The 26662-nt window shown below is 39.6% G+C and overlaps 2 protein-coding genes across 3 annotated transcripts; one reads left to right on the top strand and one right to left on the bottom strand.

The window, feature by feature from the left end:
• The first annotated feature begins 102 nt into the window (after positions 1 to 102).
• LOC114242132 (major facilitator superfamily domain-containing protein 6) lies at positions 103 to 12721 on the top strand. The gene is made up of 13 exons (XM_028173175.2): positions 103 to 573; positions 653 to 816; positions 1292 to 1494; positions 2337 to 2451; positions 3028 to 3227; positions 4047 to 4300; positions 4378 to 4632; positions 5549 to 5693; positions 7400 to 7551; positions 8578 to 8757; positions 9329 to 9471; positions 10070 to 10264; positions 11939 to 12721. The coding sequence occupies exons 1-13, from the start codon at positions 291 to 293 to the stop codon at positions 12191 to 12193; spliced, it is 2544 nt and encodes an 847-aa protein (XP_028028976.2). The 5' UTR covers positions 103 to 290; the 3' UTR covers positions 12194 to 12721.
• LOC114242134 (apolipoprotein D) lies at positions 12680 to 25679 on the bottom strand. 2 transcript variants are annotated; one of them, XM_089727250.1, is made up of 5 exons: positions 25575 to 25679; positions 16321 to 16464; positions 15466 to 15596; positions 14860 to 15044; positions 12680 to 13637 (listed from the first exon to the last, which is right to left on the bottom strand). In XM_089727250.1, exons 1-5 carry the CDS (start codon positions 25578 to 25580, stop codon positions 13495 to 13497), a joined length of 609 nt encoding a protein of 202 aa, XP_089583376.1. In that variant the 5' UTR covers positions 25581 to 25679; the 3' UTR covers positions 12680 to 13494. The 2 variants fall into 2 exon arrangements, with proteins under 2 accessions (XP_089583376.1, XP_089583377.1); XM_089727251.1 differs by having other exon boundaries at positions 16321 to 16455; positions 25575 to 25677.
• Between the last annotated feature and the right edge of the window lie 983 nt (positions 25680 to 26662).

The following is a 26662-nucleotide window of genomic DNA, read 5'->3' as shown; positions in this document are numbered from 1 at the left end:
ACACTTCTTAAACGAAGGTAATTTGCTATTATTTGTAAATTGGCTTACAGAGCGACGTCCGCCGCGAACCGTCCGCGCCACAGTCGCTCTAGAGCACGGGACCCCCCTGGCTCCTCGTGGATTCCGATCGCTCGATAGCTAGCTATTTTCACTGAGAAATCGGACTTAAGTAAACAATCGTCACGTCGTACCACCGACGGTCGCAACCAACGATCCCGGCCGCAGTCGATAAGATACAGCCCGAGTACTAACATACGCGTCATGTAAATGTGAATGTGAGTGCTTCGGATATGGCCAAGTCGATCGAAGACAAGAAAACTAGTGAAGATAATACCAACATGGACGGGTACAGCGACGAGGAGCTCGGCCGCATCGGGAGGTTCATGGTCTGGATGCGCATCAATCCGAACTTAATTATGTTAAAAGTGACTCTTTTTGTGATGTACGGAGCTACTGCTTCTCTTCTACCTTATTTAACGATTCACATGCAGAGTATAGGTTTGACTGTTCCTGAAATATCTTTTGTTTATCTAGCTTTACCGTTTACAACATTTCTTAGTCCTCCGATAACTGGTGAGTTCCGGTCTAGTATTGAAAAAAACCTTAATGTTAATGGCAAAATTGAAATTAATTTGGTATCGATATTTTCTAGGATTTTTGGTGGATCGATTTGGGGAGTATAAGCCTGTTGTGATAACGGCTCTTATTTTGAATGCCGCGTTCCATCATTCTTTACTTCTGATACCTCACCAGGAGACGCCTGGTGTTATGCCATCGGCATACGTAATGAGACACCCGATCACGAACAGTGTAGAGGTATTAATTTAAATTTGATTACTAATAAACGATAAACAAAAGTTAAACTGGCTTCGTACGTATGTATGTACCGTAGAATTTGAGCAAATCGACGTCATCCGGTTTTTGAGCGAATTAACTGGCAGTGTCTTGTGATCCGCTGTATTTGAATTAGTTAAGGGAATTAAGCGAAATTTATGCACGCTGGACTTTGCCCTTGATTGTTGTTATCGTCCATCCGTTTATTTTGATCCTTAATGGCTGTGACCTGAACTCAAACAATCATGTCTGCAGTTCGTTGATGGAAATAAATTACTTCTCGAACACCCCACCCAAGACATCGTTATTTATATCTAGGGCTTAAACGTCTATTGCTAGCACGTATAACACAAGGTTATGTGCGCATGCACTCAACAATGTATTAACAATCGAATTGAAACACGCTTATAGAGAGTTTGTAAGCAATTTTGATCGTAAATCTTAACGCTAATTTAAGATCTGGTGGAGCCCTTGTCCGAGCAGAGAGTGTCCTGATGAAGATGAAACCGTTGATTTTGTACTGGACCGTTGCGTAGATCACTGTCAATTGTTTAAGCCTCCAGAGAGTCCTTTCACGAAACCTTCGGGAGACGATGAAAACGATGACCTTGACTTTCATATCAGCCACAAGATCCAACCACCGAACTTATCCAACAGCAGGTAATGTGAGACGTGCAATCTTTCGTATGATTAAAAATACGAAAATAAAGTGGCGTTTAATCATAATGAATGCGTTAAATTACATTTTCTTTGTTACGCCTCTCAAAACAATGATAAGACAAAAATCTTATAATACTAAACAAACTTAAATCACAATAAGAGTATATAAGCCTTCCGAGCTCTTTATTTAAAATTTACATCGTAAAATCATTTAGTATATCAACAAAATACTACTACTCTAAGAACTCGTAACTAAAACTAGCTACGACGTTGTATAGATACAAGATATAAAGAATTTAAATCAATTGTCACCAAAAACATGACATCGTATAGTACTTTTTTTAAACAAATCCTATAACACTTGCGACAAAAGGGACATGTAGTATCAATAAATAGTTAAAGAAAAAACATCTTTTTATAAATAAGTTTTAACAAAAATCATAGAAGTCTCAGTAGAAGTGTCCAGACTGATTTGTTAATGAAATCAACTAATTCAGGTTCTGTTGGTTCTTGTCTTGTGGACAACGTCCGTCGAGCTTGTCCATCCATATACGCTATAAAAAAATAAAATAAAAACTCTTTTTGGTGTCCTTATCACACAAGAAAATACTATCTTACGGATGTAGAATGTTGATTTTTTTTACTAAATATAGTAATAAATAGCTACCTACTCTGTCCTTTGTAAATAGTCACTAAATATCAATACTATATCAGTGTTTACAAACTATCTCCTATCTCCTTACACTGTCTTTTATGAAGAGTAATCTAAAGTCAACTTTTCAACGTTTAGCGTTCTTGCTGAGATACTTTTACTTTAAGGTAAATCATATTTTTCGTTACAGCCTTTTGAATTTGACTGATAGCGATGAAGATTATAATGATGCTGCATTCTTCTTGATAGAAGTACACGATGATTTAGGTGAACCAAAAGAGCAGCTAGGGATCGAAATGGAAAGAGTGAGTACAAAATAATAATAGCCTTTATTCAAACGCAATAGTATATTTACAATAACAAATTTGGGTTAACGACTCTGTTGAGTAGATGATATCGGCAACTTCGTCTGTATGCCCAACATTGGCAAAGGCCTCCTCCATTTCCTTCCAACCTCCTCGGTTTAGAGCAAGGGTTCCCAAACTTATTTTGTCCACTGCCCACTTTGAGAATAAATTATTTTTTAGCGCCCCTATTTTATCACCTACTAAAAGACCACTATAGCGAGAGCTCAGTCGGTATCTAAGAGTCCTCCTAGATAAAATTCCAAATCGCCTCCCAAGCTTCTACACAGTGCCCCAATTTTTTTCTGGGTCTCTTACTGCCCTTTAGGCCTGCAGCGCCCACAAGGGGGCGTTATCGCCAACTTTGAGAAAGGCTGGCTTAGAGCTTTCCTTGTCCCTAATTTTCCTGCTATCGTCTTTATTTCATCTTCCCATCTCCGAATCTATCTGTTGAAAGAGTGAGTATATAATCAATGTTAAATAGACGTACACACATAATATTATTACCATCAATTTAACTGCATCGATTTCTTCTAGGACGAGGATGATCAAGTAACGGATTTTCGATCGAGATTCGGTGAGAAGCTTCTGATAACTCAAGGCGTGAATATAACTGCGCTCGACAAGGAAGACCTCAGATGTGGAGGTCTAGTCATGTTACACAACATGACGAAGCTTTCACAGCAAAGGCTGGAGATACTGTCTGCAGATTGCATGGTCCAAAAATGTGATTTTAGGTACAATTCTTTTATAACATTGTATTATTAATTTTATGTAAGTAAAAGTAAGCGACAGTAACCACTCACCATCAGGTGGGCCGTATGCTCGTCTGCCTACAAGGGCAATAAAAAAAAATAAGTTAGTATTGTGATAATCAGCTTGGGATTTACTTTTACATTGCTTCGTAGGCAAAAACAATACGCGCAAAAATAATGTTTATAAAGCCATATGTTTCTCTATGGGTGAGACTAGGGATAGGCCGGTTTTGCATCAAAATTTATTATGTTTTAAATAAATTGCAATATATAAGCGCCAATATGAAAAATTGTGGGTTAGGCTACTTTTGCACTGACGGTCTCATATGTATGTGTAATTACTAGTGGTTGGGTGTCTTTTAAAAACACTTGGGTAAGTACCACCCACGTACGTACCACGTATCCTGCCATTTCTGCAGTAATGGTCATCGATATTATTGTTTTTAAAGATATATCAGCATCAGAAATATAATAAGTGATCTCTATAATATAAATAAAAACACACACTGCTTTCTATACACTATATTAAGGGGCAATGTAATTTTTTTTTCCTACCTATTCTGATAGCCTTAAGAGCTTCTTCAGATTCTCATTTCAGCTTCGCCCTAACATGTAGGTGAGCTCACGGGGCTCAAACCAGAGTGTTGCTAACACTGGCCCTAGCAAGAGCAGTGCTTCGCAGAATCTACCACCAGATCGGAAACGCGACCCACTGAGAAGATCCGGCGAGAAACTCAGTGGGCTATGTTAATTTGCTTATAAAGTTACTACTACTAGAAATACTAAATCATGATATTTTAGGAGGGGAGGTCCAGAAATATGCCCACCAGATTACAAGGAAAGCGACGATAAAACCTTCTACATATATTTCTTTCTGCGCTTCATGGGTACTATCATGCTATCAGCTGGCGTTACGATAATGGATCCCATAGCTTTGACCATGATACAGAAATACGGCGGCGATTTCGGAAGGGAAAGATTGTTTTCGAGTATCGGAATGGCTATATTTTCACCTATCACCGGTATGCTTATAGATATGGGTAGCAAACAAGTCGGTGAGTGGTATCATCTCATAATCGTTATCTCTAACGTCAATAGTAACTGAATGTTTACATCGTTTTCTTGATTACAGGTTACACCGATTATTCTGCTGCGTTTTACACGTACGACGTTTTGTTGTTGATATCGGCAATCACGGTCGCCGTGATGCCATTAGGAGCTAAGCTGCCCGCCGACAACCTCCTAAGGGATTTGGTCAACATCATAAAAATGCCACACATCATAATATTTATATTTTTCCTGTTCGCCCTCGGAAACTTTTGGGGATTTATCGAGTCTTATCTGTTCATTTATTTAAAGGAATTAGGAGCACCTAATTTTTTGTTAGGTAAATATCGTAGATTTCGAAATATTTTATAGCTTTGGATATTTGAAGCGATAAGTTTTATTTATGGTTACGTTACAAAACATGTCATTAGTTTTCTCTAGCTCAGCTCACAAGGTCCTAACGTTTGTTACCAGTACAAATATTCTATAGTATTACTAATGGTATTAATTATCTAACTATAAACCCTATGCGTCTTGCTTGTATAAAACAAAAAAAAACATTCACATTCAGAAGACTAGTTTAAAGGTATTTTTATATTTTGAATGAATGTTGACGATATTTGTAAGGCTGCTGTTATAATGTATTGTGAACCAATCTCTACTTCTGTCTCTCTGTTTTAAGGATGTCATGACTGAAATACTATACAATCGTCTATACAGTCGTCGTGGCCTAAGGGATAAGACGTCCGTCCGGTGCATTCGTATCTAGCGATGCACCGGTGTTCGAATCCCACATTTCTAATAAAATACGTACTTAAAAAATGCTCACGATTAACTTCCACGGTTAAGGAATAACATCTTGTAATAAAAATCAAACCCGCAAAATTATAATATGCGTAATTACTCGTAGTAGGACTTACAGTCCGCACGGTTAGATACCACCGCCCTGCCTATTTCTGCCGAGAAGCAGTAATACGTTTCGGTTTGAAGGGCGGGGTAGGCGTTGTACTGTAACTCAGACCTTAGAACGTATGTCTCATGGTGGCGGCATTTACGTTGTAGATAACCACACAACACCAGGTGGGTCGTGAGCTCGTCCACCCATCAAAGCAACAAAAAAAAAATTAAAAAAAAATACTCAGCAATACAAATACTAAACACGTCACGTACGTTAAGCGTCCAAACAAGTGAACGGTACTTGTTGAATCCTTGCGATGGTCATCAACGTTCTTATAATATCAAATGCATTTATCCAGGAATAACCGTGACCGTGGGCACATTGAGCAGCATTCCTTTTCTGTACGGGGCGGATGCGATCACCGCTCGCATTGGCCACGTCAATGTTATCATCGTTGCGTTCTTCTCCCACGCCGCCAGGCTCGTCGGCTATTCGTTTATCGAGTGAGTTACATGTACTGTTAAATTACTATGTTCTTCTTCCTATTTATTATAAACCGTCAGTAACCGTGATTTTGTTTGTCATGAATTCTTATTGAAATCGTCAAATTGGACAGTAACATTTCTGATATCTATTAAGTACGTCTAAGTTGCCATATACATAAGTAGGTTCGTCAGCTATTCGTTTATCGAACGAGTTACATATACTGTTAAATTACTATGTTCTTCTTCTTATTTATTATAAACCGTGATTAGCCGTGATTTTGTTTGTCATGAATTAAATTGGATGTCTTTCTTATTGAAATCATCGAATTGCACAGTACGATTTCCGATATCTATTACGTCTAAGTTGCCTTATACATATATTAGTTAAGTCGACAAATACTCGGTATATTTTCGGAAGACAAAGAACTGGCCTTGCTCTTAACGTTACTGATATCCATGAGCGTCAGTATCAATCAGTAAAAGAAACATAACCAATCGTTCTCAAGTTTCTTGCATATTGTAAATTACTATAATATTTATAATCGTAGTTCACAACTCTAGCAATGACAAAGTTATTGTAGGCCCTTTAATTGTTTTTTTAAGAGTAAATTTTGTTTTGTCTAATATAATGAAACATTTTGGACCAAACGTTCCTTATTCAATGGCTCGAGGGTAGGATTTCCAAGTAAGTATCGCGCACACATTCGAGACATCAGCGATGAAAGTACTTAACAACAGGTGGGCTGTGAGCTGGTCCACCCATTTAGCAATTAGAATCGATAAAGTCTACTAATAATTTTCGAATTCATGTAGTTCCAATACAAAATTTTACGCTCATTTTAGAAATGAGGTTTAAGTAACAATTGTTTTGTCCAAAAACATCATCCTGTGGGTATATCTCAGTAAGCTCATAATGCTTCTTGACACCAGTGCGTAAAAGGAAACAGCTATATAGCTTCCTGAAAGAAGTAAATCTAAGGAAATGAATACGTACATTTTCGTCGCGTCCAGGAAGAGCCGTAGCTAATGGAAGTTCAGTTTCCGCAATTAGGACATTAAAAATTACCTTCTGTAATATCAGCCGACAACATTTTCTCGGTCTAGTCCATTTAAATGTAGGTACGCATCAGAACATCATACGCAAGATTAACGTATTTACGACTACTTGTAACATTGTCAAGTTTATGAACAAGATCATGTGTGGGATGCTAATTCTTGAGTTCTACTATCGTTTCTGTAGTCTATATATTATGTAGAGGGTCTATTAAATGTAGATAGTTTGTATTAGAATACTTTATTGATGTGTGAACCGGAATAATTGAATAAAGCATTTACACACAATTTTCTTGGACAAAGATCAATGATGAAGGTCAAAATCAAATCAATTTCGGGTTCAAATCTCGAGATAGGCAACAGTTTCATTAAAAAGTTTCGTACCTATTTTTTTCCTAGCTATTCGCTAGTAGACTAAAGGACTGTTCTAGCTACGCCGTGGGTAGGTAGGTGAGCTTAGCAGTGTTCCGCAGAATCTACCACCAGATCGGAATCACTACGATCGGAATCACTACGTATCTATCAACAAACGATGAGGATGATTTCACGTTAGTAAAAATTGAACCGGCAAAAATATATTATTATGTATATATGTATATAAATATGTTTGTCGGATAACCACTTAAAACCAGACGAGTCAGGCAAAATAAATTTTTTTTTTTTCTTCTTAGGAATTCATGGTGGTGTTTCCCATTCGAAGCGATGGAATCTCTCTCGGTGCATCTAATGTGGGTAGCAGCAGCCACTTACTGCGCTATGTTGGCTCCTAAAAGTCTACTGGCAACACTTATTGGTGTTTTGGGAATGGCGCATTTTAGTCTTGGTAACTTTTAAAATACACTATTGGAGGGAAGCCCTCGTGGCCTAGATGATAAGATGGCCGGTTTACTAGTACTCGCGACGCGAGCGATGCAGGTATTCAAAACCCGCAGGCAGGTATCAATTTTTGTTATGAAATACGTATTTAGCACATGGTCACGAATTATTTAAGCGATGTATGATTAACATCATGTAATAAAGAACAAACTCGAAAATTAATTTTCATAGTTACTGTGATGAGAAGGCTTCTTTTGTGAGCTCAAGGAGTAGGTACCACTACCCAGCCTATTTCTGTTGCGAAATATTAATACGTTCCAATTTAAAGAATTGGGGACAATTATACTATACCGTTATACTATACAATTAAGGTTCAGATCTCATGCCGCAAGGTGGGTGATGGCATTTACAATGCTGTCTATGGGCTCTGGAAAAAACTTACTTCACTATTGGATATGCATATGCTCCGCTAACACTTTTTTCTTTGAATGAACGAATTGGCTGAAACGAAAAAAGTTAAAGAGAAAATATATTATTAATATAAAATTAATCTGATTATTTGATAATTATTAAGGAGTTTTCATCTCATTGTAAACATTTACGAATCTAAGCTGCGGTATTTATGATGTACATAGAGATTTCGGTTCAGATAACATCATTGACGTCATATCAAAACACAAGATAGAAACAAAAAAGTTGTTAAGTGCTATTGATTGTTATCGTTTCCGCAAATTGTTTAGTTAATATTTCCCGAACAAGACATGTAACGCTAAGGAGATATCACCCGCGTTTTCTCAAGAACGTGTAATATACGCATTAGTTTAAGTTTCATTGCGTGCATTGCAAAAACTATCCATAATGATTTATTTGTATTTTTTTATGTTAGAAAATCAATCAATACTGACTCCTTTTTTCTCGGTTTCCATCACAGAAATTTAAATATTCGGTTTTTAGATCATAGTTCAAATAGATCATAGTTGTTTTTAAAATCACTAAAAATACCTACTCAATAAACTAAAAATATTCCCTCCAGGGAGAGGTAGCGGTAGTTTTGGTGGCGGTTTACTCATTGCTCAGCTGGGTACTCGAGAAGCATTTCGCTACATGGGACTGATTGCTTTCCTTGGGGGAATATTATACGGACTATTGCATTACTTTTGGCTGAGGAATATCAGTATGACGGGAATCGATGATGCCTGTGAACAGGATACGGGTAAGTTTAGTTTGTTTAATAGATTGTGACTTTTATTTTTTGGGTTTTATTGGACTTGTAGACAGAAGAGCGTGCGGCTCGCCTGATAGTGAGTGTTAACAGTCACTCATAGACGTCAACCATACCAGGAGCTAAGCCTTTGCCTAACACTGACTACTCTCCGTTAACCTCGTTTAAAGAAAAACATGACATAGTGCTCAGGGAGCATCGAGAAAGAGTATTTATTCCGAAGTCGGATGGTACGTGGCAGAAAAGGTCTCTGAATGTAATGGATTTTTTGATTAGTAAGTCTACTATAAAATTTTACTATCGCACCACCAGAGTTAATGCCTATGATCTGAAACCATTGCAATCGCTTATTGAGAATGCACTGACTTAGGGCACGATTTTAGTACGTGCCATTCGGTTCAAAAACGAATTATTCACCACGAATATAACTTAATATAAGATTCACTTCCTCTAACGACATATGATAAGATCTCAGGGATAGTCAGGGACTCAACCACTTACCACCAGGTAAGCCAGCTTACCTTCGAAGATTATGGTCAGCTTTGTCATTCCTGTTACGCAGAAAGTGGTGAAGGTGACAAGATGAACAGTGAACCACTGAGAAAAGATGCTGAAACGATGGTGTCTCTAGAGCGGCTTCATATGTTTACACGACTGAATCCTTTGGGTTCTCTCCACTCATTGCCAAGAGGTTCTCGGTCAAGGGTGAGCGATCTTAATATGTTGGTCTAATTATAAATTAAAATGAATAATTTCGGCGTTTCTCAAACCGTTTTCGATTCACTTTGTATTAGAAACTTTGATAGTCTCTGTGGCATTGCAAAGTTCTCCTTTGTTAGAACTTCAATCTGGCAACATTACTATATTGCAATTATTGAAATTGAAATTTTGAATTCAACGCATACACTTCTACAAAACTTTTAACGTTAACGTTTATTGTTTTTTATTTTTATTTTTTTTATTTATAACTTTATACAATAGACAGTATAAAGGCGGACTTAATGCCATAGGCATTCTCTGTTTTCATTACGTTTATTACGATTTTACCAATACTTCACAGCTTTCGTGAATACGAAGGACTAAGATGTTATTAATACGTCGTAACTTCCTATTTTTACGTTTCTTTGACGCTAGATTAAATCGTAAAATTAGTTATAATTATGTCTACAACTCGCTAACACCGAAGACAAAATGTAAAGTTAAAAATAATAAAACATTTCTCGAGTTAGGTATTGTTCTGAGAATTATAATGTAATGATGAATATATGTAATATATGACTATATAATGTGATTGGAATTTCAGTTCTCACAAGGGGACATCAATGAATGTAGAAGTCGCAGTGGCAGTAACAGTCAGCGACGAGGAAGCAATTACGAGGGTTCGGCTTCAAAGGGGGATATGCTTCAATCTGCGTTAGAGATCAGTAACCATCATGGAAAAGGACACATATCTAATCCAGTTCTATCGATTTCCATTCGAAATCCAAACGTTTATAAGGTATTGAGAATTGCTTTTTTAAACCACTTTCTTTTGTTCAAATCATGAGTGATAATATTTGTTTATGATTATTGATATTATTGATAATGTTTGCTTAGACAGGCGTACAAGCTCACAGCCCACTAGGTGTTAGCTGGTTACCGGAGAACAACAATGTAGATGTCAGCACCCATTTTGTAACATGACTTCTAAGTTTTAATTTTTACTAAAAATTGGGACTTGTTTCACATTTTTGGATGTTGCGCTGCGAATTCAGTGAATTTTTATGAGTATTACTTCTCAATAGCCAGTAGCACTGTATTTAATTATAAGGCCGAAATCTCAATTTTAGCTCTTATTTTGTGACTCTTAGGGTTCGGATCGTGATACGGATTCCCTAGTCCGGTTCGTCTAATTAAAACGGAATCTCGCGAGAAATCGGTACGGTTAAATTTTAAATTAAATAAATTCAATTTTAAGCGTGAAATACCGTTATAATTATCATCTACATACTACATACATATGTAGTTGTTCTTTATCTAGTGTATTATATTTCAGATACTCTAGGTTAGCTCTCTTCAACTACATGTTCTCCTCTTGCTCCATTGCTCTATCATTGTTTATCCTGTGAGCCTATTCACATAATTACCTGTCCTGCTCAAACTGGAAAGGCTTCTAGGCCACCAGTATGAATGGGGCATAAAAAATGCTAACATAATGATATCATCATTTGTAGAATCAATAAATATTTTAGACATTCCTTCATTTTTATTCTTTTGTTTCCGTCAACAATAAAACTTGGCATTTATTTCGCGTAACACATTATCTATCATTCCTCATAACGTGACCGAAGTATATTCCCGAAACAAGTCAATATTTCATCTTGGAAGTTGTAGATAAACAGTTTTTGAGATAATTAACGCATATGTTAACAAGGCAAGACAAGACGTAACATGCGATCCCTCAACTATTTGTTCGTTATATCTCCAAACGTGACGTATTGATGTAAATTTATAATACTGATTTAAGGTGTCACTGAAATTTTTGTATTTATTCACAACTTTGTAACGTTTGATATTCGTCTTGTGATCTTATTGTTAACGCTTTCAATGATGTGACTGAACTCATTGAATTTTGCGGTGACATTATGAAGTTCCAAAGAAATTGCTTTCGGTTATGTCTGAGTTTTGTTCGATGTTGTGAATTTAAATGTATAAGATTTGTAACTATTGATTTTTGAAGAAAATTATATAATGAAATATAAAGATATAAAGAAAATTAAGCTGTCTCAAGGATACGATAATAGTTCACTTATCAATTGGATACATTTAGTTTATCAAGATGCCAACCATACTAAATACATGACATACCAAATACATCCATTAAATTATTTTTCCTATTTCTTAGATGGGCGGACGAGCCTGGTGTTGGAACACTTGGTGTAAAGTGGCTACAAAAGTCCATGGTCATCACAAAAATGTTGAAATATTAGGTCGAAATCTCAATTATATTGTATGATTAGACTATGTACATTTCATAAATTCAACTATTAAAGCAAGAAAATAGGCACAAGTAATTACGTAAACGAGAAAGATTCCATTGGAAGTGCTTTCTAAGGTTTTTATAAATCTATGTAAATCTAAAGTGAGTTTAATGAGTTAATTTTAATTAATCGTTTTGGTTAATTATTAACAGCAGAACCACAGTGCACCGAAGCTAGCAATGGCTGGTCTGGCGCAACGCAACAATATCTCCCAACCAATCCTATCTGAATTCGATTCGAGACGCCGAGATTCCATACCAGAAGAGGCAGACGAAGACAAACTCATGCCTCCAGCGAAAGCACCAACGAAGACTAAAAGCGACCATCTTCCCCCACCCCCCAGCTATGATGAGGCTATTAATGAGCACAGGAAAAGCTGGCATTCCGATGACAGCACACCAGCTTAGTTCTCACCTATTTAAACTAATATTTTAAAGGAAACATGTTTTTACCGTTATTCACAGCCGTATTCAATTTTTATTTAAATCATATTTACCTAGCAACCAAGCGCCGATGCATTTACTATTTTCCTAATATAGCAACATGCCCAGGTCATCGCATAATGGGTCGATCCAGGAAAAAAAAATTGAGATCTCTAAATAAACTGCACTTTACAAATTCACATTGAACTAAATTTTGACAATTACTCTTTTGCGCTCTTTATAATGCTATGTTGTCGCATGACTTGCACTTATTCGACTGTTTCAAAATATATTTTAACTTAAATAAACTGACATACGCTGATAATTGTACGTTAAGTGAATATACTAAGTCAAATCGTAATAATGATGTTTTATCTTTGTGGAACAAAAATGTGTTTGTTAGAATTTAGTGTACATAAGTAAATTTAGTTTCTCTTAACTTTAAAAGGTGGTAAATGAAAGTAAGCAACATTGTGAAGGCTTTAATTTATTTAAGTTGAGAATAAAATTATAATTGGTCTAATTAAAGAAATCGTTTTCATTTCGTGCTGAACTCTCTTGGTTTTTTATTTACGTAATAGGCAGACGAACCTACAGATCATCTCGTGTTACGTGGTGACTGTAGCCTATAGAGAACAGCGGAGATAGGGTTATATTGTATACCCGCTCAGGTGGGTGCCGGCTTAGGGACCCCGGTAACCGTACTCGTCCAACTCGACAAAGATTTCGACATGTAACCTAACCCATGCATCAGCTCGCTGAGTTTCTCGCCGGATCTTCTCAGCGGTTCGCTTTTCCGAACCGGTGGTAGATTCTGCGAAGCACTGCTCTCGCTAGGGTTAGTGTTAGCAACGTCGTCAAGCTTGAACCCCGTGAGCTCTTAGGTTACGTTGACGTAGCCTCTCAAGGCTCTCAGTTTAAGTAAGAAAAAAAAAAGGTCGAGATCATTAAAATTTATAAACAGACAAAAATTTACTTAAACGCTCAATAGATGGCAGTGAATAACCAGGTTATTCAATTTCAGAACAATATTCTCTCTATGATTTTGTTAGATTTGCTTAGCATATATGAGTATACACTATTTAGACCACAAGACTAAGTATTTAAACATTATTTGACAATTGGAACAATCGCTTACAACTATTTCTCATAAGTCCAAACGCATTGAAGCTACAACGTAAGATTTTTAATCTGACAAATAGATAGCACTTAAATTAAAATTCTTAAATTAACATATTATTAATATATAATAAAATAATTATATAATAAATTAAAATATTATGTCTTTATTCGTCGAAATTAGTGCAATCACTTTGATCAGTCTTCAGGAAGAATTTTCGGCTGATTCGATTCTTATCGATCGCGTCGTAAGCCGCGTCCAATACAGATTTTGGTGGATTTTGTTGTCTCGTTAATATCCAGGAGTTAACTGAAATGGTATGTATAGCACAAAATTATAGCGAAACAAAAACAAAATACAAATTAATATGTCCGTTTACAATCATAAATCACAATCACAAATTACTTTTTTCTCCTACCTACGCCGAAAGTTTGGTTTTCGTCCCGCTATACAGGGAAGGAAGTGTAACTTTTCCTCCCGCTGTACAGAGAAGAAAGTGTAACTTTTCCTCCCGCTGTACAGGGAAAAAAGTGTAACCTTTCCTCCCTGGTTACAAGTGCGCATGCGCGTTAGTGTCTACGTCTGCTCTCACGCACCTAAAATTCTCCGCCATTGTTGTGTTCAGGTAATTTGCAATATTGTGTTTAGTGTAAAAGTGAAATAAACAAAATTCAAAAAAATTTAATAGCGAAGTATTAAGCAAAGAAGAGTTCATCAGACAGTCCTTATTCAATTAGTAGTAGTTTATTTAAAAATTAAAAAGCAGTTAAATAGTTTTTTCTTATGAGTAAAGGGGGGCTCCGCCCCCCTACCCCCGACCAGGGCTTCGCTCCTGGACCCCGACTCGGTACTCCACGAACTTTCAGCCTGGTAGGAGAAAAAATAGTATGTGCACCGCGGGAGAAAAGTTGAACATTTCCTCTAGCGTGTTTGCCACCCTCGCCTTCGTATCGGGTGGCAATTTTACAGGCGGGCGGAAATGTCCAACTTTTCTCCCGCGGTGCACAATGTACTATATTGTATTTTCATAGTTCATATTTTTGTTGCTACATGATGTATGATGAACTATACTACACTGGATGCGCAGAAAGTCGCGTCCTTTTTGTGAATTAAAATTAATTTGTTACTTAGCCTTTGTTTGGGGCTGAGCTTATTGTCACGTATTTTGAAGTCGTCGTGGCCTAAAGGATAAGACGTCCGGTGCATTCGTGTTGAAGCGATGCACCGGTGTTCGAATCCCGCAGGCGGGTACCAATTTTATATGCGTAATTACTGGTGGTAGGACCTCTTGTGAGTCCGCGCGGGTAGGTACCACAACCCTACCTATTTCTGCCGTGAAGCAGTAATGCGTTTCGGTTTGAAGGGTGGGGCAGCCGTTGTAACTATACTGAGATCTTAGAACTTATATTTCAAGGTGGGTGGTGCATTTACGTTGTAGATGTATATGGGCTCTAGTAATCTCTTAACAGTGAGCTGTGGGCTGTGAGCTCGTCCACCAACCATCTAAGCAATAAAAATAAAAAAAAAATACCTGTGTGAAATATTCCAAACTCATAACAGCTCCAAACGACTGCGTAATTATCATAGTCGGTATCCACAACCCAATATGGGGCTGCTACATCGACCGGTAGGGTAGGGAACCGGACTGACAGCTTGGCTTCGTCAGAACGACCGACTTGCGTCGCTTCCCCTTTTATTTCCTTTTGGATACCTGAGCTGAAAATGTAAAATTCTGGCATGAGGAAAAAGGAACTTTACTATCACCGTTTTGCCATTTAAACTAGTCCTAAGGATTATTAATTATAACACCGTTTTTATTCCAGCAGTCGGATATTAAACTGTGAATTTTGAGATTTAAGAGTTCGAGCTCATATCTCAAGGAGAATGATTGTATTCATGTTGTGATGCTGTGGTAAACACTAAGTGGACAGCGAATTTATTCGACCCTCCACGGAATACGTACAAAGTATAAATAAATTAACTGACACGTTTAAACGAAGAAGCTTGCGAACTTGAATTAAGAGACGTCAATTTCACATTCACTGATAGTCAACAGTTTCCTTATATCCCATTTAGTATAATAGCTTGTATTGATTAACTTCAAATATAATAATAACCTAGGGATTTTATAACTTACAATATATCTATTTGTTTATTAAGAACCCGAATGGCTCCATCATCTCGTAGCTTGTAATCGGCCGTGACGCATTTTCCTCCGAATTCAAACAGAAAGAAATATTTCTCAGCTTCATACCATTTTCCTAAATACTGAAATTATTGAAACATAAAAGATTTAGTATAATTATAATACTCATCAAAATAGCAAGTGATACTCGTAGAGCCAATATTATTTATGTGGAAATTAAATTAAAATTCATTTTAAAAACATGTTTGTTATCATTAAGACCGATAAAACGAACTAAAGATAAACATAACGTAACGTGAAATCAAAACTTAGTAGTGATTGGACTTATGAGTGCCCCCCTCAGAGCCGGGTTTCACCAGCCTCTCAGACCCACGCCGCTTGCCCGCTTGGCGGGTCCCCCGTTTGGGGATCGCGGCTGATCGCGGCAGCTCTTTTCCCTTAGGGGCATTAGTCCGTTCCATACCCGCTGCAGTCCTGTCTCCACCAATATTGTAAATAATGGGGAGAAGGGGAGAAGCCACCAGCGAAGAGTGTGGCAAGAGTGTGGTTGTGGACTTCAAGCCCAGGCAGACGGGGCTGCCCCGAGCCTGATCCGCGCCACCCTAAGGTAAGAGACCTCCTAAAGTAAGATAAGACCGGACAGTAGTAGTAATTTGAAAAAAGTAAGCTTGAAAAAACTTACCACATATGTACATATTATTTTTTACTAAAAACATAGTTTTACTACAGCCTACATATTTTTACAAAAAACAACACGAATTATTTGATTAAGTAATTCGAAATTCTTTTGACCGGACTGGCAAAGACGTTATCAAAAAAAAAAAAACAAAATACATTGCTTCTTACCCGAGCAGGGTGAAAATTTTCCATAGCCTTGACGTCTGGGCATTGTCCCGGCATTATTATTTGAGATCCGCATAAACTCACGAACATCAATACACAGAAGAATACTGCTATAGCTCGTAATATAGACATCTGGAACTGTAGAGGCTAAAATTTAGATTATTTGGATTATAATATTATTTGATTATTACCTATAATTCTATTTGTTGTTTACACTAAAACTGTAATAACAAAATGCGAAGGTATCATCATGATTACGAGGTAAAAATATCTATAAAAAAAATTGCCGTGACCACAAGGGAACAGAGTAAAACGTTGCAAAATTGTCATAATTATTTTTAAACACACTCACATGTATTATTTGAATCATAATTAGCATCTTCATAATAAATGATTTACGTAGGCAGAGACTACAATGTGTGAAATTCGTAAAATCAACTCAGTGGGAATTCTAAAATTATTTGATTGATTTTTTTATTAAACAAAAATATTAACATGAAAACTCATCAGTGTGCTTAGTGCGAGTTTTTTTACGTTCTCGATAGCGTAAAAGTTAAGTCAAATTTGTATGTGATTGAAACGCCTGCCTACGTTTGCCGCTAGGGGCGCTTTTTCAACTGCATATAAATTTGAATTAACTTTTACGCTATCGAGAACGTAGTCACGGAACGTAGTCACGGTAGTAGAAGTAGTCACGGATGCCGTGTTTTACAGTCGTGTCTCAGTAAAACAAAATAACATCATAAATATTTCATAGTTCACGACTTTGTTTTACAACCTCTATAGTAATAATTTAATGTTCTGAACCTAATCCATCAAATACTATTCGCTTAATTATATCGCACATACGGTGCGATAATGTCACTTATGCAAATTATGCAATTTTTCAGGGGAAACGTTGGAAAGTTCAACATCTTATTATATAATTCTTATAAAGTTCTGCTAGGCTATAGAAATAAAATGATAATATTTAAACTACAAACTTCATCAGTAAAAGCAAACATCTCTCTCGTCTCACTAATAAAAATTATTCATACTCAGTTCAGCTCAGTTCAGTGTTAACAAAAATTGTATGAGTGACTTTATAGCACCTAAGTGCGATATTATATAATTAACCAACTTTGAACCCTTCTACTCATATCTGTTCATAAAATATTTATAACTACTGACACCATGCACCCCACGATTTTTTTTACAAAAAAATCGTTTTTTCTTACCCTATTTTTAATTCAAATTTATTAAAATTTATTTTCTATTTTTTAGTTGAATTTTCTATAAAAGTGTATTTTTTTAGTTTTTTTAAACTATTATTTATTTTTAATTTTTTAGTTGAATTTCAATTCTTAAATTTTTTTTTAATTTTGAATTGTGATCGGTCCTAAGTATACCAAATTTCGAAAAATCCGAAGTTTTGAAAGGCGGTCAAAATCATGTTCAAAGATTCCGTTACGAACATACGTCTGAAGCTAATAAAAGCGTATTAAAATTATTCTACATCGTACAAACTTACTTTAAATTTCTTCCGCAATATGTACCTACGCGCTGTTGTGACAGGTCTGTTTTAAAACGGCAATCGACCGTTTGAATGTTAATTTAAACCTATTAATCTTATACGACCCGCAACAATGTGACTGTTTCAGTTAAAATAAAACGAATATGTGAATAATTGAAATTGTAGCTGTCTGTTGCCCTGGCTTAGATCAAAATAATGCTCATATATTATTTAGGCTTGATGCCGCCCTAGTGCCCTAGGCCCTGTTTATCGCGCCGCCCTTAATTTTACGAGTATAATAAATTTTATTAAATTTTGATCCAATTTTTTATTTATTTAAAATAAATTAAATAAATTTTATATCAAATAATCTGAACTCATTATCAAAGGCGACTGACTGTCTTTATTTTTTTTCGTATCTAAAGTTTAGGCATTTCAAAAATGTTGTTGCTGCTCAAATCGTACCGTAAAAGTTAGAAATGAGTGTCCGTTCGGGACTTTTTATGCGTTTCAAATCTGATAAAACTATTTTTATTATTTGGCCAAATGTTTGACCAAATGTTTGTAATAAAACAAACTATTGTTATTGTTATGTAGCATACAGACACTAGTATAGTGTTTTTTCCTTCTACCTTCATCGAATTCAGAATTGATCTTGAAAAATTATCAAAAGAGACAAATTAAAACGTTAAGGCTAACATAAATATTTCACCAAAAAAAAATGAACTCAAATTGTTTCAGCAATTGTGGAAATCAACGAGTACACCAACATACAGAAAGTATAAATGATTTGAATGTACAGATATGTATAGAGATATAGATATACAAGACAGTATATGTAATATACCATTGTATTATAATTGGATCGGTCCAGGACCGAGTTCAATGAATTGCATTTTTTCTATCGATGCAATATGGATAAAGAAGTTAGGAATTCATCTGGGGTTGAGATGCGGAACCTCTAAAACTTAAAACATCAAAATGTGGAATCCAGCATGAGTCATGAGCTCAAAATCTACTTCAAATCCGATGTGTCTGAAGACACAGCCCACTGGGTTTCTCGCCGGATCTTCTCAGTGGGTCGCGTTTCCGATCCGGTGATAGATCCTGCGAAGCACTGCTCTTGCTAGGGCCAGTGTTAACACTACTCCGGTTTGAGCCCCGTGAGCTCACCTACACGTTAGGGTGAAGCTGAAATAGCCTCTCAAGGCTATCAGCATAAGTAGGAAAAAAAACCACCCACCGAAAATAATTAATGCAATTTTCTTTTAGTAGATTAAAATGATTGTTGATAGATGATTGGTCTCACTCTGCGAAACATCGTGCCACATGGCGTCGCATCGCGAGAGCATCGGTATCGCAGGATCCGACAGATGCATGACCACGACCACTCTGTCAAGAGTGTACGAATAGGAAGAAGAAGAAGAAGAAGATTATATTGTTCTTTAATTGCGGAAGTCTTTCATGTATGCGTGTTAGGCATTTATTTATTTTAAAAAAACCTGCCTGAGGGATTAATGAAGGTTTTTTTTCCAACAAATATATAATTGCATCACTGAGTGCAATTGAGTCATATGCATCACGTCTTAAGGATACTTAGAAAATGTAATAAAAAATTATATGTAAAAAAACTTTATTTTCTCAGCTGCGTAAATTCAATACAATCGGTGTACTTAGAACACTCACATTATTGTTTCTAGATGTCATGTATATTGTATACTTATACTTATATTATATCCACGACATATTTCATAAATGAAAAATAGTCTGACCTCGTGTTATGCACTTAGCGCCTGAATACTAAGGACACATCATGACTCGTATAACAGTTTAGCAATACATTTGACAATAACATTCGATTCTGTCAAAAGATTGTATTTCCTTGCGCATCTAAAATTTTTTTTTTTTTTTCATTGCCCTTGTAGGCAGGCGAGCATACGGCCCACCTGATGGTGAGTGGTTACCGTCGCTCATGGACTTCAGCAATGCCAGGGGCAGAACCAAGCCGCTGCCTACCGCTTAATACTCTCCATAAGCCTCGTTTGAAGAAGGACATGCCATAGCGCTCGGGAAACACCGTGGAGCTCATTCCATAGCCGGATGGTGCGTGGCAAATAGACCTTTAAATAGCCCTTTCCATCGTATGGCTTCGAAATACAAGAAAGGTCCTCCTCCTATTTTTAACATTAGTTAGATGCTGCAACTTTTTTAATATTAATTATCTATATGGTAATTATCGCGTTTAAGCTGATCGATTATAATCGGAGTTGTGGAACTTGCAAAGCCTTTTATTCAAAGTCTTTCGAAAGAAATATGAAAATGCTAATTCATAAATATCTTAAAAATATATAAACATAAGTGTTTTTTGTAATTTAAAAAATTTAGTAATTGTTCTATAAAGCGGAAGCCGTTGAAACATCGGAAAATCGCAAATCTTTCGTTGGCAATACTTTACCCCGTTCTAAAAAGTCTGTTTTTATATTTTCTCAGAAACTTAATATGTAGGTACTTAAAACAGGTTCAAATTTTGAAATAAAAAATATGAAGACGTAATTATAATTCGGCTAACACTTCGGTCGACAGGCTAACATAAAGATTCTCATCCGAACCGCTCAGATGTTTATGTTACTCATAGTGTCGTCGTAATGCTTCGTTTACACGAAGACTAATAGAAAACGAGAATCGATTAACGAGACATCATATTAAATTTATCACAGCGTACTTTCTTATTCATTAACGTTTTACTGAGACTTAATCTCGAGAAGAAAATATGGCAAAGGAGATAAGAGTATTACTAGAAATAAAAAAACATGATATTTAGAAAAGTCTTGTAAATTTATAAATGAGAAGAACATTATCAAAAGACTTGCAGGAATAAAGTGTGAAATTGCACACATTAAATAAATCCACCGTTTAATATGTCACGGCAGCGCATAGATACAATTAAGTAAGAAAATGTCAGTAATTTTATAAATGAATTGATTCTTCTTTTTCGAATAGCTAACAATCTTAAGGGATTATTTACATTCAATGTGTAAAATAAATATGAAATTTAAACGAATGTTTGGAGGGGACCGTTTCAAAATAGTATCATGTGCATCTTTAATAGACTTTTTTTTTTTTTCCTACCTATGCTGATAGCCTTGAGAGGCTATTTCAGCTTCACCCTAACGTTTGTAGGTGAGCTCGCGGGGCTCAACCGGAGAGTTGCTAACACTGACCCTAGCAAGAGCAGTACTTCGCAGAATCTACCACCGGATCGGAATCGCGACCCACTGAGAAGATCCGGCGAGAAACTCAGTGGGCTGTGTCTATGGGTTAGTTCGCTCGTCGAACCCTTCGTCGCAAGCGACGGGTTCGACGAGGACGGTGACCGGTGCTTGTGGTGCCTAAAAGCACCGTTAATGGATCAGGAGGATCCGTAATGACGTGCTTTGGGCGACGTCGACGGTTTACCATTCGGTCTACTGGGTCGGGTATGTAATTTCCAGCGGCTACGATGAGAGGGTTCTCATGTCGTGCCGCCTTCTCAAAATGGCGCAGCGATGCCGACTGTAGATACTTACTAAGGGAGTCGAGCTCCAGGTCGTCGTGGAGATCCACATTCCTAAGGAACCAAGGCGCTCCGACGGCTATCCTGCAGAATCGTGATTGAATAACCTGAAGGGATTTCAAGTTGGTGCGGGCTGCGTGAGCGAACACTACGCTTGCATACGTCATGACGGGGCGTATACAAGTTTTGTAGAGAGTTACCTTATTACGGAGGGACAGTTTGCTTCGACTACAAAGCATTGGATAGAGTCGTCCTAGAATAAACGCGGCGCGGTCGCGTACCGTTTTTATATGGGGACGGAATGACATCCCTCTGTCGAGGGTGACGCCTAGATATTTGACCTTCGAGACCCACGGAATGGGCTGGCCAAAGAGAGTGATGGGACTAACGGCGGAGGTGTTTGCGCGCCTACTACGGAGTGGGATGCTCGAAGTGATGTTCGGAGGGCGACCCCTTTTGAAGAGCACCGCTGCGCTTTTCGTGGGGTTGATGTCTATTCGCCACTTCCGGAACCACTGTCCCATGGTGGCTACTGCGATCTGGAGTCGCCGATGAAGCAGCGACATCTTCCTACACGAGTAGTAGATAGCCGTGTCATCGGCGAAGAGCGCTAGATGGGTCTCCGGAGACCGGGGTATATAATTGATATACAAACTAAATAATAACGGGGAGAGCGCGGAGCCTTGCGGGACTCCGGCGGTCAGTTGACGGGGACGAGAACGAGTTCCCTCTACTCGATATCGAAACGAACGGTTCGACAAGAAGTCTCGTATGATGAGCACGAGTCTGTCTGGCACTCCCATGTTGTACAGTTTATAAATTAAACCGTTGTGCCAGACTTTGTCGAACGCCTTCGCGATGTCGAAGAAGAGGGCGCCGGTCGGGATTTGTTTTCGCCTATTTAGTCCTATCAGAATGTGCTCCGTGAGGCGGTGCACTTGTTGTACGCACGAGTGTTTTGAGCGGAATCCGAACTGTTCGTCTATGAGAATTTTGTTCGCGGTAACAAAATCCCAGAGGCGTTTCCTAAGGAGCCGTTCGTAAATTTTTCCTATCGTCGAGAGGAGACTAATCGGACGGTAACTAGAAGTTTCGTTTGTCGGTTTGCCCGGCTTATGTATACCGATAACGTCCGCTTCTTTCCACACCGCGGGAAAGATGCAGTGCGTCATAGCGGCATTTAAAATTGTAGCCAACATTGCTATCAGTTGGACTGGCAAGAGTTTAAGCGCGCGGTTGTGGATGCCGTCGGAGCCGGGTGCCTTCCTAGGTTGTAGGTTGTGGATCGCGTCTCTAACTTCGTCAGTGGTAATGGGGGGTAACGCGTCCGAGGGCGGCAGGGAAGCTCTGCGCTCGACCTCCCTGTCGACTAACTCGGTGTGTTCGGGGTCCGCGTGTTGAGTGCTGGTGGTGCACTGCTCTTGCAGTGCATCGGCCAGCAGCTCAGCCTTGTCATCGTCATCGAATGCCGGTGGTTGGCCTGAAGGGCGTACGAGGGGAGGCATAGTAGCGGTAGTTTCGGATTTGAGAGTCCTAGCTAGTCGCCAGTATGCTTGGTGGGAGGGCGCGAGTTGTTCTAAATAACTATGCCAATTATCGTTACGCGCGTCGCTTAAGCGGGAGTGGACTTCGCGTTGTAGACGACGCATCCGAATCCGGTTTGAATGCGTGGGAAGACGATCGTAGGCCCGGATTGCCGCGTTCCTAACTCTTAAGAGATTCCTAAGATCGGGGGACAGTCTGATGCGGTGGAAGCTGTCCTCCACATCGACTTCTTTAGAAGATCTAATGATCGCGGAAGATATGTGATCGGTAATGATGTTTATGGATTCGACGGTGTCCTCGGGGGATAGATTCGAATCCGGGCCGTAAGGGAGGATTGGCGGAGCGGTGTCGGCTAGGCACGTGCCCAGCTTATTCCAATCCACCATGGTCCTCGTAACAGTGACTGGGTTGTGGGGGCGACCGAGCTGCATAACGACAGGTCGGTGGTCTGAGTCGAGCTCTGACATTGCTTCGATTGAACGCAAGCGCAGATTTACGTTCTTAAGCAATGCCAGGTCTATAGTGCTCGGACGGAGCGCGATGTTATACGGATAACATGTTGGAGTTGGGGGACCGACTATTTCAAAGGTGAGGTCGTCTATAGACGCGTCGAGACGCCTACCGTTAACGTTAGTACGATGGCAGTTCCACCTAGTGTGGTGGCAATTTAAATCGCCTGCCAGGATGACGGAGTCTCCCATGCCGAACAGTGACTCGATGTCACTGCTCAGAAGGGGCTTGTCCGGGGGGAGATAAACGGATGCGATGACGATCGGCTGGTGTCCCGTCAGCGAGATACGGCACACTGACGCCTCGATATGTGAGAGCGAGGGAGTATCGAGAGGGACAACGTGCAGGGCCCGCCTATAGTAAATGGCAGTCCCGCCTTTGGAGGCGGTGAGTCTGTCATTCCTAACCATGACGTAATTCGCGACTTTCGGGTCGCGACGCGAGGGCTTCAGACAGGTTTCCTGCACTAATAGAATATCTACAAGATTATCGCGGAGGAATTCGAAAATTTGATCGCGTTGCCGCGCGAGTCCGTTAGCATTGTAGAATGCTAACGTAAGGGAATACGGTTTTTCTCTACCTTTTTGCGCCATTGGTTACCGGTAAAGATTTTATAACGTACGCGACACGGACTCGTAAACGTCCATGTGATCGAAAGCGGCCGCGAGCCGCTGTTCGGGGGTTACCGACCTACGGATAGCGTCAGCGAACGATCGCAGACGGTCAAAGTTGACCGCGGTGACGAAGTCACGCACGAGCGCGAAGTCGTTGGCGGCAGAGGGTTGCGGGGGACGGAATGCGGGCGCGGGGCGAGGTGCGAGCAGGGGCTGGGGCGCGGGGCGTGTCACGAGCGGGGGCGGGGGTGCGGTTTCCGTTCCCGCCTTCGTATACGGCAGCGGTTTTTTCCACGCCGACACCGTGGGAACTGCAGCCGGCACGAAGGCGGGTTTCGGCACTGAAGGCGCCGAAGTCTTTGGGCCGACGGTTCGGGGGGCTGGGTGGGTCGGACGTTTTCGCGGAGCCCTAGGACATCCACGGTAGTTCGCGGGGTGCCCTTGCTTAAGGCATAGGACACAGCTTGGAGGTTCGGTCGCGGTTTCCCTAACACGCGAGCAATCTAGTGTGGCGTGGTCGCCGAGGCACTTTACGCAGCGGGGGCGCGCGTGGCAATTACGAGCCGAGTGGCCGTAAAGCTGACATCGGTAGCACTGCCCGGGAGTGCCACGCTTATGGGGGGCTTCGATCGAGATCCCGGATAGGCCGCAAATTGTCGTGAGACATGCGATCTTCTTTTTGGCCTCCGGGGTGGGTTCTAACGCCACGAGTATCATATTATAGGGCTGTTTGCCCCGCCCGCTGTGCATCCGGTGCACACTAACTATCGGGAGGGCCTGAGCGGTCAGATCCTCCTTAACATAGTCTATGTCCAACTCCTTGGGGACTCCGCGTACTACTACGCGGAGCTCGCGGTCCTCCTGAAGAGCATAGGTGTGGAAACCTATGTTCTCCTTTCGGAGGTATGCTGAGAGGGCCCTATGGTCGCCCGGCGTTGCGACCTTGATCTGAATCCCATGCGCGACGTTACGCGCATGGGTGTAGTTGATTTTATTTGCCTGAAGGGCCTGGGAAACGCGGTTCCACGCAGTTTTTTCCTGGAGAATCAGCGGGGGCGGGGCAGCTGCTTTAGGAGCGGGCGCGGGCTTGGGACGCGGCGGCGGGGTTACGCGGCGAGCGGAGTCCGACTCCGGTGTCACGACTACCTGCGGGCGGGAGGCGGTCGCGGATTTTGTCTGCTTCGTCGTGGAGCTCCGGGACTCCACGGCGCGAGTACGCTTTTTACCGCGCGTTACGGTTTGGAACCCATCCGAAGTTCCAGGCTGAGGGCTTTAATAGACAAGGTGTATCCCACGATTTATCCTGCGTTCAATTTAAATATTTTCTTTTTTGAAGACGTTCTTCTTTTGGACATAAAAGCAAATGTCTGTTTGGAAAACTAATAAACTATCTATTTGGAAAAATCATCTCAAATCGTTTTTTCGCGGTTGCATGAAGGAAGTACAAACAAAAAAAAAGACACATTGAAAATAATATTAAATTGTTTTATTTTGTGCTATTGCGTTATTTGTAATTAGATTGAAGATTATGAAACAAACTCACCATCATATTATTATTGTGGTCCAATGATAAATTAATTTAAAAAAATTATTCCAGTATTTTTTTTAACTAAACCTTTCAATTGAATGTTTTCGATGAACCTTCGTAATTCAGCGCTAGAGGTCGTGTGATCGGTCGACTAACGCGTTGAGCACTCAACACAGAATACAGGTTTGTATTAAATACATACGTAATAGATCTATTTGTTTATTGTCAGTGGAAGAATGACTTATTTCACTTCCTATATTTTGCAGTTGATGTAATTTTTAGCATAACGTTTTGTTTGTTTTTTTAATTAGACGAATCTATACATGAAAATGTATCTATGACAAAGCAATCATGGACGTCATATTAGGTGCAATAAGATACAGTTTATACAATGGCTGATAACCACGGGTAGTCTAACTCGAGGTCACGCTTTTTTGTTAAAACGGATTAATATTGTTTTTAAAGTTTATGTTTCAGTGTTAAGTGGTACCGAGGGCTGTAAATAACACAACGTGTTTGCTGCCGCCCACAATGAGGTCCAAGCAGCAATTCTATTGAATGATCATTACGGATCCTCCCGATCCATTACCGGTGCTTTTAGGTACCTCTAGCACCTGTCACCGTCCTCGCCGAATCCGTCGCTTGCGACGAAGGGCTCGGCCAGTAAATAAACCCATAGACACAGCCCACTGAGTTTCTCGCCGTATTTTCTCAGTGGGTCACGTTTCCGATTCGGTGGTAGATTCTCCGAAGCACTGCTCTTGCTGGGGCCAGTGTTAGCAACACCTCCGGTTTGAGCCCCAAGAGCTCAACTACACGCTAGGATAACGATGATGTAGCCTCTCTAGGCTAACAGAAAAGGTTGGAAAAAAAGTTGAATGACGGCTGCTACGCTCGTCAAGCTGAAATGTATGAGTCCGGCCTCACTCTACCTTTTTATTTTACCCTACCTAATCTACCTAATAACCTAAGGGGCTATTCCAGCTGCACTGGTTGGTAGATGAGCTCGTGGGGTTCAATCTGAGAAGGTTACTAACATTGACCCTAGCAAGAGGGCATTGTCTCGCGGAATGTACCACCGGACCGGAATCGCGACTGAGATC

This window comes from Bombyx mandarina, chromosome 05, assembly GCF_030267445.1.
Source record: "Bombyx mandarina strain Sakado chromosome 05, ASM3026744v2".
NCBI lineage: Eukaryota > Metazoa > Arthropoda > Insecta > Lepidoptera > Bombycidae > Bombyx > Bombyx mandarina.
The sequence above is the reverse complement of the archived record's forward strand: the minus strand, read 5'-3'. Positions and strand labels throughout refer to the sequence as shown.